The following is a 21,705-nucleotide window of genomic DNA, read 5'->3' as shown; positions in this document are numbered from 1 at the left end:
TCAAAATCATTTTCATTTTAGTTGTATATTTTAATTTTTTATCAAAAGTTTGTAAATATTCATTGTAAAAGAAACAAAAAAACCCAAATACCACAGAAACATGTCAATTAGGGCAGAAAGTCCTTCTGCAATCCCCACCCCTCCCGCATGATAAGCACTGTCAAGAGAATGATACTGGTTCATTTAGATTTTGTCGGTGTATATGCTAAGTTTTTACAGAGAGAAAGAAATCTTACTATGTACGCTATTCCACACCGTGTCATATTTGTCCAGGTCACTTATAAACAGATCTCTTTTCATTTTTTTTAAAGCTACCTAGTATTCCATTATGTGGAAATATATAATTTATTTAACCAATTCTCTTTTGATGGACATTATGGTTATTTCCATTGTGGGGAGGATGGGCTGGAGCATAATGAATCCTAGCCAAGGCAAATAACCCCTAGTTTATCTATTTTGTAAGATCAAATTATTGCCTATCATGTTTTCTTAAGGTGGACCTCACCTGTGTTAACAGTTTTTGGTAATTTATTTATCCCCTGAATTTTACTTTAATAAATAACATTCAGGAGTCTTGCTGGTTTTTCTGAATCTTGCATGTGAAATATAACTTAAATCAACTCACAAGTAATTTGTGTTGTTTCTTTTTTCTTTGTGAGGAAGATTAGCCCTGAGCTAACATCTGATGCCAATCCTCCTGTTTTTGCTGGGGAAGATTGGCCCTGGGATCACATCTGTGCCCATCTTCCTCCACTTTGTATGGGACGCCGCCACAGCATGGCTTGACAAGTGGTGCATCGGTGCACGCCCGGGATCCGAACCCTCGAACCCCGGGCCACCGAAGTGGAGCATGCGCGCTTAACCACTACACCACCGGGCCAGCCCCTCATAAGAAATTTCTTAGCTAATGTAGCTTAATAAAATTGAGGTTCCCACAGAATGTAAATGCACCCACTAGAAGCAACCAGGCTTTCTTCCAAAATAATGGTGAATCAGAATCTGCACAGTAAATAGTGCAGTTAATTTCCTCTCAGTTGCTCATGACTCACAGGCCTTTCTTTACATTCACAGTTTCATAGAAATTGGTAAATATTGTTTGACACTGATCATAATCAGAAGTGCTTGTTCATTCCAGAGTCTAGACAAGAGTCAGAAGCCACTTCCTTTTTTTCAGTTTGCAGAGTTTTCCTATTTCGGTTTTAAGACATGCTGTTCAATTCAGAAAGAATCATAAACAGGCCATCTGTGTTATCACTGCCTTGTCTTCTCTTTCTTGGTTATTTTAGCAGGTGTCCACTCTGTACCATTGTCTGCCTCCTCCTGTCTTCTTCCGTTAAATCTGGATTTTGCTTCTCTATCTTTATTTTTTCATGTCCAAGCAACTTAAGGGTTTAGTTTAATTGGAGAGAGGATGTTCTACAAGTCCCTCTCCTGGCCCGGGTCCCATAAATGAAAGAATGCATAATTTAAAGGCTGTGAGCACTGACTGATAAAAGGAGGATCATGCTTCAGCTGTTTGCACGGACCTGTACACACAGCAAGTTACCAATTGCCGGTCAGGAATGAAGGTCAGATTGGCAAACTCAAATGAAACAAAGGCTGGAATGGGAGGCCTTCTAGATGTTCAGCCTCTTGAGTCACATGCCTGCTGTGTTATAATTATGTGGCTTAAAAACAGGCCAGAAGGAAGAAGATTTGCCAATAATAAGAGAGACTGACTAAGGCCAAAAAGCTGTTTTGAAAAAGGGTTGGTCCAAGACCTACAGGCTGAGGCCTTCTGTCTTTGCCACATAATGTCTGTCAGTTGGAGCGTATGAGTGTTGGGGACTGTATTTGTTTTACCTCCCAGAACACCCAGCAAGTGCCCTTCGTGTATTTTGGCTATAAGGCTTTTGCCAGTCATGGGTGCCAAGTTGTTTTCAATCCGTATAATATAATGATGCAAGGCAAGAGTTTGGGAAGCAACCTAAAGCCTGTCTCTGATGTCTGTTTGCTGTGTGACCTTGGGCGTGTGGTTTAATCTCTCTTTAAACTCAGTTTCCTTGTCTGCACAATGGTAATGCCACCAACTGCATAGAGTAGTTATAAGAATTAAATGAGATTATATTTAGCACTGTGTCTGAGACACAGTCATCGCTTGATAACTGGTAGTTGTTCACTGGTAGTGAGGGAGAGAGACTGTAAAGAAGGGTGGGAGAAGTATTCTTGGATCACTGTTTGGTTAGAGAAGGACCCAACATGGCTACAAACCCATAGCCCCAGTGTTCCATCTGAGAGTTCACACTCAAATTTTCTATTTTCAGACACTGGTAAGCACTCCATCCCTCTCAATTCATTAATCATAATGCCCTAAGGCATGATGCAAATTAAGAGAAAATTTTAACATTCTGAGTTACAAACCACAAAAATTCAGGATATTAAAAATTCAGGTTGTAAGCAGTTTTTCTTTTTAATCTCCTGTTTGTGCATGAAATGTGTCATTGCAAACTCCTTATGGAACGTGAAAACATACCAGAACTCAATTTCAAATCGTAGGACATTTGAACCTAAAAATGATGAAATTTTACTTTAAAAAAAAAAATACTAACTTATGTTCCCTTTAGGTTTTTATTGTTCATTTAGTATTTCAAGGAAAAATGTCTATTCCTTACAAAGAAGTAGACAGCAGGTCAGTGGCTGAGTAAAGTATTAGTATATATCATGACTGGTTTGTATCCCTCTGGCAAGTTATTTTACCTGGGAAAACCAGAATGAACCTATTGGGGATGGGAGAAATAAAAATGGCCGTGCTAGTCCAGGTGTCATAAGGAGACCATAGTGGGATAAAATGCCTTTCAAGATTAGTATCTTTCTGCATTATAACATGCTAAGAAAGTCTTGTGATGCACAACATCACCCCGGGGCATTTCAGGGTGGGGAAAAGGTTCCTAGCCTTCTGTTAACTGATTTTTTTTCCTTTACTATTGGAATTCCCAAATGCCTAGAGCCAGGTGAATTAAGTAACAAGCACAAAAGTCTTCCTGTTTCCTTGTCAGAAGAGTACAGGGTTCATTTCGTTTAAACTCAGTGACTTGCTTAAGCACAGCTATCTTGATCATTTCTAACCCATCCTTGCTTTTTCCACCACTCCCACATCCCCATAGACCTCCACTGGGATGCTACTTCTAACGCTGCTTAAATTCTACATGAGGTTACCTGGAGGAGAAGAAGAGAACGTGCGCTCTCCAGTCGCACCTTCTACATCAATACAAAATATAAAGTATGGTGTGGAGGAAAAAAATTAAATTACAGAATGTCAACCAGAGACCGGTCCATCCTGTTTGTAAAGTGTATAATTAAGCTCCAGCCACACCAATAATCAATCTGATTGTTAAAACCTTCTGCCAGGTCAGTGGGAGGAAAACTCAAATCCTATAGCATGGATTTGAAATAAGAACCAGTCCTGCACTCCTGCTTACTGGTTGGCTGACCTGGAGCTGTCACTCAACCTTTTTGGGCCTTTATTTTCTCAACTCTCAAATTCAAATAATTCTGTCTACTCTGCCTCACAGATAGTTGTGAGGACCCAATGAGTTAATGAATTCTTACACTGAGTATATACTTTTCCCTTCACACCATACTCTGGTTTATAGAAAGTGTACTGGACAACATAGGTATTTCTCTTCCTCTCCTATAGTTAATCACAAATAGAATTTTAAGCAGTTCTTCTAAGACAAGGAACTCCCAGAGAATTGGTTGGGCGTAATGAGTCTCTATTTCTGTTTCACAACCGGCAGCAGATGGAAAGAATCCAAGGCAGCCCTATTATTCATAAAGTCACCAAGTCTAATTGCAAAGGAGGCTGGGAAGTGTAGGCTCTAGGTGGGTGGCCAGGGGCAAAGCCGTAACTCAAGGTACTGTGTTACTAAAAGGAAGGAGGAAAAATAGATCTTGAGGATGATAAGCGGTTTGTCACACTACGTTGGTTTCCTTTAATGTCTTTTAGGGGCATGGTTAGTGAGAAACAAGTAAGCAAAGAAATAAAGACATAATTATGAATTTTGAATAGTCTCTGATGGAAACAAATGAGATGGAAGGACAATAAAGGGATGGGTGGGGAATATTGTGTTCAGGGAAGGCTTCTCTGAGAGAGGTGACATCTTTTTTTTTTTTTTTCTGAAATGTGTTTCTGAAGGACCTGCAGTTTTCTTTTTTATATTTTTTTTCCTTTTTATTTATTTTTGTTCCCCCAAAGCCCCAATAGATAGTTATATGTCATAGATGCACATCCTTCTAGTTGCTATACATGGGACGTGACCTCAGCATGGCCGGAGAAGCGGTGCGTCGGTGCGCGCCCGGGATCCAAACCCGGGCGGCCAGCAGCGGAGCGTGTGCACTTACCCACCAAGCCACGGGGCCGGCCCAGAGGTGACATTTAAGCTGAGACCTGAAGGGTGAGAAGGAGTCAGGCTTATGAAGAATGGGTTGGCATGTTCTAGTCAGAGAATGGTGTATGCTGATGGGAAGGAGGTAGGCACATTATGAAAACTGAGAGGAGACCACTATCGCTAGAGCTCAAAGAGTAAGGATGTTCCCTGTAGAAAGTGAAGATGATGTTTGAAGAAGAGGCAAATGGCTGCTGCACAGGCAAAACTGTTAGATTTCATTATTTAATCTATTACTTTGTATTTTTAGGCATTTACCAAATGGCTGAATGGTTGGCACATATAGAAAAATGAAAGCTCTTTAATAGGATGGTCTAGCCCAAATGCAGAGAAAACCAATTAGTACACAAAGCATTGTGAAAAATTGTTCTACAAAGGGACATAAACAGTAAAGGTTTCTTAAGTCTGCACTTATGGCTAAAGATTGGTTTGCTTTTAACTCATTCATGCTTCAGGAACAAATTTCTAACAAGAGAGTGCAATGTACCTGATTTTATATTTTTCCAAAAAAAAAAATTTATTGAGCCCATTCTGTTTGCAAGGGCCCTGAGCTAGTACTTTATATTCTTTTTCTCCTTTAGGGAAAAAGCCAAGTCCCTGTCATCAAGGACCTGACAGTTCATCTGGAAACACAGAATTATATTCAAAATTAGGGATTTTATTGAAAATAGTTAATAACCAGACTAGGTACCAGCCCATGAGAAGGGATGCCAGTTGTAAGCATCCAAAAAGAGCCAGGCAGGTGCCCATGAGCAGCAGGTCAGCCCTGGTTGTACCAAATACACATAGTGGTGCTCTATTAACAGGAAGTCATTAGATCAACCTCGGGAGGTTAGAGACTTGGCCACAGAGGAAATTTGGGTGAGATGACATCCTCTTAGATGGTCAGATTTTTATATTCTGTATTTCCTGAAACCCAGAACTTCTTCATCTAAACTTTTTCAAAAATACTCAGAATGTTTTACTCCTTGCACTTAAGATGTGATGTTCTACATGCATGAGGTTATGACATCACATCTGAAAAGGTAATTTTCACTACCTGAGTGTGTACCATCTGGATATGTTATGAAATTTTACTTTAGCACACCTGACACTGTTAGCAGGGCTTCTTGTAGTCTGATCAATTGTTGTAAGTCCCTCTGGTAGGTAACATTTGCTTTTAGAAAACAGTGTAAACAACTGTTTTTCCTAAAGGCATTACCTAGTTGAAAGGACTAGAACTCCAGAATTCATTATTTTAGAGCAAAAATTGTATCTTCTTCTCGATACATTCCACCTACCAAAGCCTAGTTATATCACCAAATAGTATCCTTTAAGTCAAGGTTTCTCAATCTCTGCACTATTGACATTTTGGGCCGGATAATTCTCTGTTGGGGGGGGTGCTGTCCTGTGCATAGAATGTTCAGCAGCATCCCTGGTCTCCACCCACAAGATGCTAATAGCTCCTCCCCTCCGGTGTGATAACCAAAAATGTCTCTAGACATCACCAAATGTCCTGGAGGTTGTGGTTGGGGTGGGGAGTGATGCAAAATCACTGTTGGTTGACCACTAGTCTAAGTAAAATGTGAAGGACTCAAAGTTCTTTCCTGCAAAAGGCTGCCATAATTGCTGCTTTTTTTTTCCCCTGGTGAGGTAGAACTAGGAATTGCTCCTTTTTTCCTTCTTTCTTACTTTTTTTTTTTTGGTTAACATAGCAAATGTCCATAGAGCACTCTTCTCAGGTGAGAAAGGCAGGATGGTGTGCTGTGGTTAGGCACGGGGGTATGTGAAGCCTGGTTGTGCCTAGGTATGAATCCCAGATCTGCCCATATTTAGCTGTGTGACCTTGGCTAATTGACTTAAACCTCCCTGAGCCTCAGTTTTCTCTTTTGCAAAATGGGGCTAAAAGTAGTACCTCCCATGGGGTTGTTGAGAAGACTCAGTCTCAGTCACATAAACATGTGATGGATAGATGGACGGCTGGCTAGATAGAAGGTAGGTCAATCTGGCTTTCTAAAAGCCCATAATCTTGCAAAATTTTATTTTTGTGGTACTCAGAAGGCAAAACAGATCCACTAGCTGGTTCATGGGTACTAACAGTATATTCATCAATGTCACTTTTTATTATTTTATTTATTTTGCTGAGTTAACATCCATGCCCATCCTCCTCTGTCTTTTTTTTTGTATGTAGGATGCCACCACAGCATGTCTTGATGAGCAGTGCGTCAGTCCGCACCCGGGATTCAAACCTGCAAAGCCCGGGCTGCCGAAGCAGCGCGTGCAAACTTAACCACTATGCCACTGAGCTGGCCCCAATATCACTTTTTTAAAATGAAAACAGAATAGATCAATAATATAATGATTTTGTTCTGCTTCTGGTTATAGCAGGGGATCACTCTATGTGAGTCATTGTTTGATGTACAGTCATACGATACAGCTGTGACTATTCCAAATTTAGTCATTTTCAGGTGAATTTGCAGTTAAAGATTAATCTAAATTATAAATGCTATTAGAAAAAAAACAAGCCTCTGATGACATCTCTCTGCTATCCTTACCTAGTGTTAAACCCTTGGGTGACATCTACTTTCAGTTCATCAAGATTCGAAGAGACAGTTTGATCCTTTCTGTCTGAGAGTTTCCTTTGGTCTTTCATTATCCCAGGAGGTCCCCCTTGCCCGTGGCAGGTGCACACTCCTCAGCATTTTTGTACGTGCTGGGGCACGTTCCTTCTTTTCTGGGTACTCCAGATGGGAGGGAGCTTGCTGCCATGCGTCTCCCTGTGGGCGTGCCCTCAACCCGCCCGTCCGTCCTCGTCTGTGACCTCCGTGATACTGGAACAGAGAACAGATTTCCTACCTAGAGGGTGCATCGGGAAACCACCGATGAAATCAACAGAAATACAGCAGTTTTTACAGCAGCTAAAACACGGAATTGGAAACCTCAGTAACACAGATGTGTCAACAGAATCACTTGACTGTTTCCTGTCAGTGGAAAGACAGATGTGGGATCCAGGGAGCTGTTTCTAGTTCTGTTTCTGCTGTTAAGTGGCTGTCCTCCATCTTCACAGAGACATGATAAAATCAGGGAATTGGACCGAGAGTCCTTTATAACAAATACAGCTAGCTTTATCACTGAATGTTTATTCTGAGCCAGGCACTGGGCTGAGTGCTTCATAAACATGATCTCACTGAACCCCTTCAACAACCCTCTGAGGCAGGCATTGTTGGTCCCATTTTACAGATGAGGAAACTGAGACTCAGGAAAGTTAAGAAACTTGCCAAATAAAACAGAAGTGGTAGAATGAGAATGCAAACCAAGGCAGTCTGACTTGGTCCAGTTGGTTCAGGTAAGCCCTGCGAGGGAGGGGACCTGTCCATTATTTGCCAACAAGAATAAGACTTCACACATAGAAGGTGGGCAAGAGATATTTGTTGACTGAAGAGGAATGAATAAATGACTCCAAGAGCTGCTAAAGTACGTGATACCCAGTTTCCTAAAAGTCCCTCTGCTTTTCCTTATAGTCTTTTTTCCTGGAATAGTTTGACAGTAGCCTCAGGTATTTAGGAACCATTGTAATTGTGGGGTGGGAGTGGGGAAGAGGTGATTTCTTCTAGCTTTCTAAGTCTATAATAGTGAGTTGGATTTAACTAAATATTGATTATAGATGTCAACAAAATGGCTTACATATTCAGTCCCTGCGTTTCATTAAATAAAATGTAATAATGTGTGGCAAATTATTCTAAAACCATCAATTTCCTTTACGTCTAAGGAGAAAGGGAATTTATTCTGATTATGATATTTTGCACAAGTTCCCTTTCAAAATAGAGTTTGATTCTGCTTTGGTTCTCTGTGTCAGTTTTTAAATATTTTGACACTGTTTTTTTTTTTAAGACAAGATGATTACTGACCTTAGGATACGTTCTCTTCTTGTGTCATTTTTTGATTATCTTTTTGTTAATATCATTGCTTATATTGTTCCTCTTTTACTTTTTCTATTTTATCTCTCTATTTATTTATTTCGCAATCTCAAAGTTAATCTGATTATTTTATCTATTGCTATCTACTTCCTTTTTTTTGATGCTAAGGGCACAATTAATCATTCTACATGAGTCTAGAGTAGAAAGAAATCCAGAAGACCTAATATATAGTTTTATTTTCACCATACAAGTATTTCCTTTCATCACTAACATCATAGATTCCAAAAACAACACAATTTCTAACTCATAGCTACTAGTGAGTGCCACATAAACAGCAATAAATGCTAGTTAATGATTGTTATTATGCTTGTTTCATGATCACTTTAGAAAACAGTCCAGTTTTGTACTCAACTAACTGTATGTTGCAAGGCAAATAAAGCTCCTCTTTTTTTCCACATCTTCAAGAGTGAGAATTTTGGCTTGGACAGTTTTTTTCGGTTTTAATATGAAAATTACAAGTGTGTTTGTGTATACACACCCATACATATATAATCTATATAACAGTCCCACCCTATAAGACATCACACCCCATCTGTAATAGTCCTAACCTATATTTGGTTTTCTCTGTCTCTCAGTGTTCTCCAAATAATAGAAAATGCGAAGCACGCTTTGCTTCTTTCTGCCTTCCTTTAAACTTTGATATCTTTCCTCAAATGCAGAATGGCTTCTTTGCAACTCTTTTTCTTCTTTCAGGTGATTTAGAGTATTCTTTATATGACAGACCATTTTTCTAATGTAGAGATCCCAGGTCAGGTCCACCTGGTGGGTATTTCTTTGACCAATTTCCCCTTCTCCTTCCATTGGGCTGAAATCTCCACATGAGAGGGGGGCCTCTCATTTATCCTTGAAGGAAAACGCTGGCAAAAAGGAACGGAATGAAAATTGATCAATTGCCTGCTGTGTGCCGGGCGCTGTCCTAGGAATGTTGCGTGAGCGGTCTTTCAGTAAATGAATCCACGTCACCTCAGCTCCATTGCCATTTTCAGAGCTTCATCCTGGCTCTCTGAGATCAAGAACACCAAAATAATTCAAAAGCACAATAGAAGAATGATTTCAGACGTATTAATAGCTTATTTCCAGCTGCCAGCTAGATCAAGGGCCACTACAATTAGAAGTATTTTCCTAGCAACTCCAAACATTGATAAGAATCACAATGATAATAGAGGCCTCCCAAATGGTTGGGAGGTGGAAATCTCACTCTTCTATAAAATAGACCAACCTTTGTTCATTTTATATAAACTTCTATGATTTTTATTTTGAGCAATTAAAATAATACAGGAGTACCAAGAATATGACAACACCCACGTAACCACTTAAATTGAAAATTACTAAGATTTTGTTGTATTTACTTCGTTTTATTTTTATTAACAAAAGAAAGAGGGGCCAGGGCCGGCCCCGTGGCTTGGTGGTTAAGTGAGCGCGCTCCACTGCTGGCGACCCGGGTTCGGATCCCGGGCACGCACCGACGCGCTGCTTCTCCGGCCATGCTGAGGCCGCGTCCCACATACAGCAACTAGAAGGATGTGCAGCTGTGACACACAACTGTCTACTGGGGCTTTGGGGGGAAAAAATAAATAAATAAAATCTTTAAAAAAAAAAAAAAAAGAAAGAGGGGCCGGCCCGGTGGCGCCAGCAGTTAAGTGCTTGCGCTCCGCTGCGGCGGCCCGGGGTTCGCCAGTTCGGATCCCAGGCGTGCACCGATGCATCACTTGGCAAGCCATGCTGTGGCGGCGTCCCATATAAAGTGGAGGAAGATGGGCACGGATGTTAGCCCAGGACCAGTCTTCCTCAGCAAAAAATAAAGAGAAGGATTGGTGGATGTTAGCACAGGGCTGATCTTCCTCAAAAAAAAAAAGAAAGAAAGAAAACATTACTGGTAATGTTGAAGTTTTCTATTCCACTTGCCCCTGGTACATTCTACCATCCCCACCCTAGCAGCAACCACTGTCACGAATTTAAGTTTGTGTCATTCCAATCCACTTATACTGTTACAGACACATAAATGAAATCACATTTTGCATAAACTTTTAAGATATCAAGTGAGTAAATGGCTTTTTGCCTTTCAGACTTAAAAACTCAGTCCTATTTCTGTAACTTCTTTTGCAAACCCAGTTGCCATCTAATTATTTCAAATTCTTTAAATAAAGTGAAGCCCTTCACCTTTTAAATAGGATTTTTGCTTGCAGGGAGCATGTTTGCTCTCAATGCAGGGACATTGCTGAATGGAGGCAAAAGCGCTAGTGTTGCATGTTTGTAAGTGATAAGAGGGGGAGGTGGTGGCTTTCAGAGATCATGTTTCAAGTCCGGCCCTGGTTTTTATGTGTGTGGGAATGGACGCAAAGGAAAACACAGCTGAGCTGCATTGTGGCTCTTCCTGTAGAACCTGTTCGTGGCCAGGGTGAGTACACCGGGTTGAAATGTCTCCCTCAGACAGCCTGGGTGAAATTTGTGCCTGGATTCAAAGCAACTTATTTCCCAGGAAAATATCATCTGAATCCAAACTGTACCGCCTTTAAAAATTTGTCTCTCTTCTGGGAAAATCTGCTAGTAAGAACTTTGCTTTCCTCTCCCTGATCGGAGAAAGGAGTGGAACTGGGGAGGTGTCACCCGATCGAGTTGCTGATGTCAGTAGCGTGTCAGCCTTGGGAGGCTCGGTTTGTGAAATTCAGTTACACCTAAGTGTCTTATGAAACTCAATTCAGAACTCACCGGAGCTGCTGTCTGGGAGTGGGGGAGGTAAGAAGAACCGTGGGGCTTTCCCTCATATTTCTGTCCCATTTTTGGAACCTCTGGATTAAAAGAATGAAAGCCTCAAGTCTACGGACGTTTTAGGAACTCGGTATGTAGCTTTCAACTTTCGCTAAGTCCTCTTTCAACCTGGGTGAGTGTCGTAGTTACATGTCAGACCACGAAGGGCTGGGCTCTTAGCGTGAAGGGCTGGTTTATTTTACTCTGTTTGGGATTAGGGGTCCAATTTGAACACTTCTGTCTCCTAACTTGCACATGTGCAGGAACCTTAAACTCATGCTGGTCCTTTACATGAGGTTTACATGTTTGTGAAAAATCTTGGTTTCTGTACTTCAGGAAATGGTTCTGCTGAGAGAGCATTGCAGAGAAGTTATTATTTAGACAATTAAAATGCTCTTTTAACATTCTTTGAACGTAATTTTAAAAATCCAGTCGAAGTCTAGTAATGGAATGAAATCATTGTGCTATTATTTCCCTAATCATCAAGACTGGAGACAGAGAAGAGGAATTCAACTATCAAGTCCAAATTGAGAGACAAGCTGAGGCTCGGGCTACTACAAGGTCTCACATAAGGGGTTGCAAATAAGCCCAGAAAATACAGCAGGGCACACTCAGTTCTGTGAATGAGCTGCTTTTTACAAATTATTTGGTTTTCAAATGGACATTGCTAGTGAAGTCTGTTTCTTCCAACCAGCTGACAAATAACACTGAGTACAGCTTTAGAATGTTAGCAGCGCGAATATAGAAGTGGGATCTATTTACAAAAACTGGAAGCTTAGGAACGAAGAGGGCGGCTCCAGCATTTCACCCCCACCTCACCTCTGCCTCCAATTCCTGGCGCTAGTTTTCTGTCTAATTTAGGGGAACTCCTGTAGGCGGGGAAACTAGTGTCACGGAGAATCACCCCTGCTTGGGGTTCTGTTTTACTTTCACTTTGCATTCTTTTGAAATTTAATCTGTGGTCTCATTGAAACATCCCTTTGAATATCTTTCCATTTAAATATGAAGTCAACATCTTTGATCAGAAGGCATGTGCTTACTGGAATCTACGAATTTCCTTACTAACTTTTATTTAGTTGAGTCAGAGGAAAAATAGTATGCATGTTCCCCACAGTTGCCTGGTTTTATTGTTCAAGGAAGATTTATTGGTGAGGGGAAAATTGCTATCAGAAGAAGGAGTAAAATAGTTTCAGGTTGTAGTTGATTTGTAAAAAGATCACATCACATATTCATGCTTAATCTTAGCGTACCTTCTTGCTTATTTGATTATTAAGCTGATTTCTAGATATAGTAAAAATTAACATTAATTAAAGCTGTGTGGCTTTTCTGTTTTCTTAATTTCGTAGTTATTCCAATGGAAACAGCTGGAGAACTTATACTTCCGTGAGAAAAAATTTGCTGTTGAAGTTCATGATCCACGGAGGTGAGGATCACAGCCTTTTTTCTCTATATGGTCCTGCTGACTATATGAATAATGCTGCTGTTAACATTCATGTGCAAGTTTTTGCGTGGACATGTGTTTTCATTTCTCTTGGGTATATACCTAAGAGTAGCAGTGGGGAGTCAAATGGTAACTCTTTCTTTAACCTTTTGAGGAACTGCCAGACTGTTTTCCAAAGGGGCTATACCATTTTACATTCCCACCGGCAGTGTATGTGGTTCTAGTCTCCACATCTTCTCTAACGCTTGTTATTTTTAGTTGTGTGTATGTGTTTTTTAATAGCCATTCTGGTGCTGTGAAGTGGTAGCTCATTCTGGTTTTGATTTGCGTTTCCCTCGTGACTAATGATGGCTGAGCATCTTTTCATGTGCTTATTGGCCATTGTATATCTTCTTTAGAGAAGTGTCTTCTCAGATCCTTTGCTCATTTTTAAATTTGGTGTTTCTGATCACTTAAAAAAAACAGTTGCCAAGTTATCAACATGAATTGAAGTCAGGATTGTAGTCTCTCCAAGCTCTTCAGAGGAATTCTTTAACACTCCTCAGTGGTTGCTTTTCAGATGCATTTATGGATGTTTGGAGGTCAGAGGGATGGGGGAAACAGCTGTGACAAAAAGATGACCCAAAGAGATAAGCTAAATTCCTGCAAAGAACATTGATTGGTCTCTTTCTCCCTCCACACACAGTGTCTGTCTGCCTTTCTCCCCCATCCTTCTCTCATGCTCTCTCTTCCTCTGACCCTCTCTCCTCTTTTCATCTGGTACATTAGCAGTACTCTGGACCAGTTTTGGACTTGCATATTTTCAGACGATATTATTATATTTATTCTCTGATAATTTCGGAGCCCGACAAGCCTGCCTAGAACTGAGATGCTCTTTCACCTTGACGAAGGTGCTGATGCCTCAGGTCTTGGTTGCTTTGTCTTTATTTTATTTTATTCTTTCATTCTTATTGAGATAGAACTGACATACAACACTGTATAAGTTTAAGGTGTACAGCATTATGGCTTGACTTACATATGTTGTGAAATGATTACCACAATAAGTTTAGCTAACATCCATCATCTTGTGCAGATACCAAAAAAAAAGAAAAAAACTTTTTTGTGTGTGTAATGAAAACTTTTAGGATCTACTCTCTTAACAACTTTCAAATATACCATACGGCAGCATCAACTAGACTCATCATGTTGTACCTGACATCCCCAGGATTTATTTATCTTAGTACTGGAGGTCTATACCTTTTGACGCCTTCATCCAGTTCCTTCATCCTCCTTCATTGCTTTGTTTTTGTTTATTTATTTTTTTCCCCAAAGCCCCAGTAGATAGTTGTATGTCATAGATGCACATCCTTCTAGTTGCTGTACATGGGACGCGACCTCAGCATGGCCAGAGAAGTGGTCCGTCGGTGCGCGCCCAGGATCTGAACCTGGGCCGCCAGCAGCGGAGCGCACGCACTTAACCACCAAGCCACAGGGCCGGCCCCATTGCTCTGTTTTTAAAATATTATCACCTTTATTCCCAACCTTTTGTGATGGTTGCACATCCTGTGGTTTTTAACTAAATGTTTTTAGTACAGCCTCTAATTTGACTAATTCTTAATCTGCTTTTGAGTGTGTATGTATGCATTTTTTAATATGCTTGTTTTATGGAAAGCTGTTACCTAGGTGTGATTGGTTTTGTCATAAAAGGAGAAATTCAGAAACTTGGGCTTTGTCAGCATAAGAGTAGATGGAGAAAGTCAAATACTGTATGATCTCACTCATAAATGGAAGATAAAAACAACAACAATCACACACATAGATAGAGAGACTAGATTGGTGGTTACCAGAGGGGAAGTGGGGAGCGGGGAGGGCTGAGGGGGTAAAAGGGCACACACATGTGTATGGTGACGGATGGTAATTAGACTTTGGATGGTGAACGCTATGTAGTATATACAGAAATCGAAATATAATGATGTACACCTGAAATTTATATAGTGTTACAAACCAATGTGACCTCAATTTTAAAAAATAGAGAAAGAGTGTGGCAGCAGAATAGCAATGAAAAAGAATGCTTTTTAACAACGTTACTCACTGGGTACATTTTGGGTCGCGCTGGCCCAGAGGTGAATAATTTGAGTACTTTCCTTAATATTTCAGGATTTCGGTGTCAAGAAGAACGTTTGGGCAAAGTGGCCTCTTTGTGCAAACATGGTACGCAAACTCTTCCCTCATCAAGTCCATCTGGGTAATGGCAATTAGTCAGCATCAGTTCTACTTGGACCGGAAGCAAAGCAAAGTAAGCAACTAGTAGCATTTCTAGAGGGACGAACTCCTGTTCCTCGTTTGCTTTCTCTTCAGAAGATAAGCTTTCTCAGAAAAGATGCAAGCACGTGGGTTTTTGTTGAGTTTTTTTTTAACTTTACTACCAACTGTTTTAATTTTTCTTCCGTTTAAAAGATGGGCAATATATAGCCTGATATAAAAGTTGTAAGATTTACCAACTTTTTGGCACGCATGTGTGTGTACACTGGTGGTGTTGCTGGTGACCCTTTAACGTTAACGATAGAGCTGTACCGTGAGAGACAATCATGCATAGTTATTAAAACATTTTAGCTGCAAGGCTTGTCTTGTATTTTTTTTTCTGAGGAGTGTCTCTTTACTATATAAAAATTCTAAATTGTCCTCTGTGTTGACATTTTTATTCTACAGTAATTTAATTCTTTTATTAATTTGAAATAGGTTTAATCGAATTAATTCCATTTCAATGTTGTTCAATGTTAGGCAAAAATTCCTTCAGCCAGGAGTTTGGACGATATCGCCATGGATTTGACAGAGACGGGAACACCAAGGGTCTCGAAACCGGTGACATTGGAAGCAAAAAGTCAATTTATCATGGCAAGCAATGGCAGTTTAATCTCCTCAGGTAACATTTTGGGATTAGAGGACGTATAAGCAATCTTTATTTTATTTCACACTTTGTTTTATCGTATGCAGCAGTTTTGAATACAAATTTTAAACTAATTTTAAAAAGAGTGTAAAGAAAATTAAATTATAAATAGTCAGGTTGTATAAGGAACACTGGATGCAAAGATAGTGAGTGCCTAGAGATGAAAGAATATTTTCTCTCCATAAATTCCATCAGGTTCTTCCCTTGATAGTTAGTTTTTGATACAGACAGTTGTCTAATTCTCCATTTGATATAAAGTCAAACATGACTACAAACTTTGAACCACCACACCTCAGTGTGATGGCTGCCCCTAAGCCCTTCCTCTGTAGAAATTCTGGAATCTCTTATGACTACGTATAACTTCACTAACATGAATTTTCCCATCTAAATCCCATTGTCAACTTGTGCATCTCAAGCACAGAACGTTCTTTTGCCTTGCTTGCTTGCTTTCTAAAAGAACATTCTGGATGACTATCTCAAGCAACATCTTACCTTCTCTCCTGCTCCGAAAAATGAAATTTTTCCTTGGGTGTGTCTGAAACATGAAGCATTTTATCATTGCTTCTAAAATGACTGAGCCACAATGCAAAAGGCACGTTTTATTACTAGGCTCTGTTTGATGCCCAGAAGCATGAGAAAATGTTCTCCAGTTTCCTTTTATTATGTTCGGAAACAAGGAGAAAAGAAATAAACTATTATTTAATAGCAGATTTGGCTTTAAAATCCTTTGTCCTTCGAAAAGGAAGGAAACATGCTTTGTATAAACCTTCCCTGCCCCCTCTCCTATCCCCCCAGGTTCTCAAGACTCAGAAGTTAGTGAGGAGCAAAAGAGAGAGAAAATCCTTGAACTCAAGAAGAAGGAAAAGCTGTTGCAAGAAAAACTCCTGAAAAAAGTTGAGGAGCTTAAGAAGATCTGTTTGCGGGAGGCTGTGAGTGTCTTCTGCTTTTTTTGGACTCTTCAAATTGTGTTTGACAACTCCGGCCAGTGTCAGTTATCCCCCCTTGATTCCGTCCTGTTTTACAGGAGCTCACAGGCAAAATACCAAAGGAGTATCCACTGAACATAGGTGAGAAACCTCCTCAGATCAGAAGGCGTGTCGGTACCTCGTTCAAATTAGATGACAACTTGCTGCCGAGTGAAGAGGTATGTGCGCCAGCTCTGAGCATTTCTGTTAACAATGAGACAAAAAAGCAGTCGGTTGAGTGTGGTTGACTTGTTCCTTTGGTTTTTATACCTTTTTATCTCACCAGTTGAAATTGATAGTGTAGACCAAATTGAATTCTTTCTTGCATGCACAGTCCAATTAAAATTGAGTTATTTCTCGCTACTTTACTCCCCCGAACATAGAGAACATCAAATGCACCCCAAATGTTTATAAACTGAGAAATACTATTATAAGAATTAAGAACTCCACCATTAGACTCTTCACTTAAAACTAAGCAGGCTTCGGCAAATAGTTAACCCTCTCTGAAGTCTCATTTCTCTGATCCCAGTTTCCTCATCTAAAAATGGGGGTAATGATTGTTCTTCCCTCTCAGGGATACATGGAGTATTCAATGGGGTAATAAATGTATAGCACTCAAGTATAATAAAATTAAAAGATTTGTTAGCCAGTATAAAGTGTACTTTCTCCTTGGCATGTCATCAGACAGTATGACCCTATTCATGTTTCTTGCAGAGATTTAGCCATCTTGCCTTTAGAAAATGATAGCAGTTTCCATCAATAATAAGCTTTGCTGTTTGTTGAGTACTCACTGTATACCTAGCTCTGAGCTAAGCAATGTGTAGATGTTATCTCCATTTTAAAATGAAAAAAACTGAAGCCTTAAAAAATTAAGCAGTATGTCCAGGGTCATGCAACCAGGAACCACCAGAAAGAGGAATCAAACCCAAATTTATCTGTCTCTAAAGCTTTGCACGTGAATATAACTTTCTGTATCTGTGAATCTTGGGTTAAGAATACTTTCTTGAGGGGCCGGCCCGGTGGCGCAAGCAGTTAAGTGCGCGCGCTCTGCTGTGGCAGCCCGGGGTTCGCCAGTTCAGAACCCCAGACGTGCACCGACGCACTGCTTGGCGAGCCATGCTGTGGCGGCATCCCATATAAAGTGGAGGAAAATGGGCACGGATGTTAGCCCAGGGCCAGTTCTTCCTCAGCAAAAAAAAAAAAAAAGGAGGATTGGCAGATGTTAGCACAGGGCTGATCTCCTCACAAAAAAGAAACAAAAAAAAGAATACTTTCTTGAAAAAATATGATCTTCTCCCAACCAACTGAATGAATGAAAGGACATTCCCTTCTTTGAAAAGGAAAGAGGTTCGGACTAATGAGAAATTTAAGTAAATGGTTAAAGGAGGTCTTGTCTTCTAGGAAAGTGTTTTTTGGATACCTATGCAGTAAAACTTAGGAAGATTTTATTCTCAAAAAGCATCTGATCTATGAATGCACAAGAAGTTTTATTTATTATCCAGTGCATGTGAGAGTGACTGTATGTGTCCATAAAAATAAAACAGTATCATTGTATAAATGCAGGATCCTGCTTTGCAAGAACTGGAGAGCAATTTCTTAATACAGCAAAAGCTGGTTGAAGCTGCAAAGAAACTTGCCAGTGAGCCAGACCTTTGCAAAACCGTGAAGAAAAAACGAAAGCAGGATTACACGGATGCAGTGAAAAAGCTTCAGGAGATTGAAAATGCAATAAATGAATACCGAATTAGATGTGGAAAGAAACCCAGCCAGAAAGCAACAGTTATTTTACCAGGTTAGTAATAAGTCAGGTTTTTGAGTCACATACTCGATACTCTTGATGTATGTGGTGTTTCCAAACCAGTTCATTTGGTGAGAGATAAAAGAAAGAACAGGATTAAAAGTAAGTTTCCCAGGATAAAAACAGTTTGGAATTTCAGTTACGGGTACGTAAACTTGATTTTCAGTGTCATTCTCACTCTTGTAATACTATACTATTCCATTGCTTTAATTTTCAGGATGAAAGACCTTGCACAGAAATATTGGTTCATAATAAGACAGATTCACCTCTAACTGGCCTGAGGTCGCTGCAAGAAATACATTTGACGACACAGGTTATTAAGAGCTGGGTTCTCCCCACTAGTTTCTCAAAGGTTTTTAATGCAACAGGCCATACATTTTTTTAAGGACCTATCCAACATTGGTGGATAGAAAAGTGCTCTGCCAACTACTGTCATTTATGGAGCCTATTTAAAGATATGGGCAAATAGTCATGATATAACATGAAATGCAGAAAGGCAGCATACAAAATTGTAACCACAACATAATCTTGACATTGTATAAATATGCACACATAAAGACTGGTTGGGAAATATTTCAAAATACTAATCGTTGTGGAATTTCAAGTAGCTTAATTTTCTTTTTAATACTTCTCTATATTTTCAAAATCCTCAACGTTATGTATCTAAGACTTGCATATTCGGGACAAGAAGCAGAGAAATCTCATTTAGGTAGATTTCAAGTCCAGTTGGCCTTTACGTCGTTTATTAGCATGATTTTCAGCCTTGATTATTGGTTGAAATACAATTATATTTCTTTGATTCCAAGACTAATTTTTTTCCACATTTAAACATCTGTGAAATTGGGATACTATCTTATACTAGATGGTGTGCTACAATTATGGTTGGCAGTACTTTTTCTTTTTTTTACTGGGACGTAAAATAATTATACATCTTAGATTTGACAGAATATGGCAACTAGGTTTAAAGGACACTCAGGTTTAGGGCATATGATTTACAAAGCAGAGATACGACTTTTGGAAAGTGAATGCAGAGACATCAACACATAAGTGTTAGTAACTGGAGTGTTAGCTGGAGAATTTAGGATGGCTTTGACTCTGAATGCAAAATCCAGTGGGCCTTGGCAGTGGTTACATTTTGGACCTAGAGAGATGGGTGATTAGCAGTGCACTTAACTTTCATACCATTTGCTATGGCCCGTTCATTCCCAAACTGTACAAGATTCAAGTGTTCTCCTTTACAGTGACTGACATTTGGGCAGCAGATGGTGCCAACGGTTGAGCATATATTGGGTAGATTTTTTTTTAAGGGTGCCTGACAGCTAAGTATACTGGCACCTCGCCTCCAAGCTCCACTGTGTGTCCAATTAAGAGATAGTCCGCCTGGCTCTGGTAGAGACTGACATTTGAGATCGGATGGGGGAGAGTCCCTTCATAATGGCTTTGAAGCTTACCTTGAGGTGTCGTATTTGCCTGTAACCTTATCAGTACTTGACAGAGTATGGAATTATTTGCCAAAGCAGATCAACACATCTGAGATGTCTCTTTTTACTAAATACATTTTTTTAACATTTATTGGGCACCAGTAATACTCAGAGCATTATGGGCATTTCCAATCACCAGAGTTCTTTCACCAGAACACTGTGTCTGGGTAATAAAAGTAATAAGTATAGCTGACATTTACTGAGCATTTGTCCTGCACTGGGAGCTGGGCTAAGGGCTTTACGTCCATTATGTCATTAAATGCTCACCTTAGTACTATATTTTAGGTGTTATTCTTATCCCCATTTTAGAGTTGAGCCAAATGATGTTCAGAGAGAGAAGTGATTTTCCCAAGGTCCCATAGTCCATAAGTGACAAAACCAAGATTTGAACCCAGGTCTGTCTAATTCAGTAGTTCTTAACCAGGGGCAATTTTGCACCCCAGGGAACATTTGGCAATGTCTGCAGCCATTTTTGGTTGTCAAAACTGAGCATGGGGGTGCTGCTGATAGCCAGCGGGTAGAGGCTGGAGATCCTACGTTACAAAGGACAGCTCCCCCAACAAAGAATTATGCAGTCCAAAATGTCAGTAGTGCCACTGTTGAGAAACCCTGGTCTAATTGAAAAGCTCGTACACTACAAAGTGTCCACACTCTGTTAAGAAAAGGCCCTTTGCTTCAGGAGAGGGGTCAAAAAATAAGTTATACTAACAGCAGATTCTCTAACGAGAGTTCAAGTGTATTTTACATAACATTTAGCATTTATGGCATGAATGGCATGATTTTTCTTTCCAGTTTGTCGGTTGTAAGCACTCAATGTATGGAGTAAAGATTTTATTCTGTGTAGAAGCTAGATTGAAAACCAAAGCTACGGGGCCGGCCTGGTGGCATAGGGTTAAGGGCGCGAGCTCCGCTGCTGGCAGCCCGGGTTGGGATCCCGGGCGCGCACTGCTGCTCCGCTTGTCAAGCCATGCTGTAGCAGCGTCCCATATAAAATGGAGGAAAATGGACACGGATGTTAGCTCAGGGCAAGTCTTCCTCAGCAAAAGGAGAAGGATTGGCAGATGTTAGCTCAGGGCTGATCTTCCTCACACACACGAAAAAAACCAAAGCTACCTTGAGGTTTGTTCCATTTTAAGAAATAGTCCAATGTAATATTTGTACAATATGTAAGATGTTTATATCTTCAGTAGTAAATGAGTTCGTTCTTATAGTAGTTAATTATTCTTAATGCACTGTAATTAGTTACATTTATGGAAATAAAATAAGATGCGCTCCACTGAGAATTGCTTTATTAAACTCACTATAGGTGTGTAAATGCACAGTTATACTAATGGCGCTTATTTTTATTCACAGAAGACATAATCCCATCAGAGAGCAGCTCCTTGTCTGACACTACCACCTATGATGATCGTAAGTAGCTCCCCCTTTTTGGTTTAAATGTTATATACTCTGAAATATTAAGATAATTTTTTTAGTTAAGTAAAGCCCATTGGTTATTCTTTTGGGAACAGTAGAATCAACTAACTTACATTTACGTAAAATGGTTGGAAAAGGGAGATTACAATTAACTTCTCCACAGGTTAACTTAGCATTAAATACAGTATCCTACAAATTGCATGACTTTAGGGAATCAGACTAGCATAACGTAAGTCAGTCTTATAGACTCATAAGGAGTTGCATAAATAATACAAAGAGTCCTTCACCCAGCTTTCCTCAATGGTGACATCTTATAATTTTTTTTGGAGTCCAATATCGAACCAGGAAATTATAGTGTAGACCTTGATAATCACTGTATTCTGGATAACCGGGAGTTTATTTTATTTTCCTTAGTAAGAAATACACATTTTAGAAATTGGGTTACATGTCATTGTGTTGGTTTCATAGAGGTAGGCCATATCTTTTGTGGTGGCCTGTGTTTGTTCAACACATTTCATGATAGAATGGATTTCATATCAAGTGATAGAGT

General features: G+C 39.8%; 1 protein-coding gene across 5 annotated transcripts in view; it reads left to right on the top strand.

Annotated features, from left to right (window-relative positions):
- FRMD4B (FERM domain containing 4B) overlaps nt 1–21,705 on the top strand; it is a 312,466-nt gene that overhangs the window by 275,590 nt on the left and 15,171 nt on the right. For all 5 annotated transcript variants that reach the window (XM_087431321.1, XM_087431319.1, XM_087431320.1 and 2 more), the window contains 7 exons: nt 12,475–12,551; nt 14,706–14,844; nt 15,330–15,471; nt 16,291–16,424; nt 16,520–16,639; nt 18,024–18,252; nt 21,093–21,149. In XM_087431321.1, the coding sequence (XP_087287447.1) occupies nt 12,475–12,551; nt 14,706–14,844; nt 15,330–15,471; nt 16,291–16,424; nt 16,520–16,639; nt 18,024–18,252; nt 21,093–21,149 (898 nt within the window). The remainder of the gene's footprint in view (nt 1–12,474; nt 12,552–14,705; nt 14,845–15,329; nt 15,472–16,290; nt 16,425–16,519; nt 16,640–18,023; nt 18,253–21,092; nt 21,150–21,705) is intronic.

The sequence above is a fragment of the Ceratotherium simum genome, chromosome 5 (genome assembly GCF_057802395.1).
Source record: "Ceratotherium simum simum isolate JZ-2026a chromosome 5, ASM5780239v1, whole genome shotgun sequence".
Taxonomy (NCBI): Eukaryota; Metazoa; Chordata; class Mammalia; order Perissodactyla; family Rhinocerotidae; genus Ceratotherium; species Ceratotherium simum.
The sequence above is the reverse complement of the archived record's forward strand: the minus strand, read 5'-3'. Positions and strand labels throughout refer to the sequence as shown.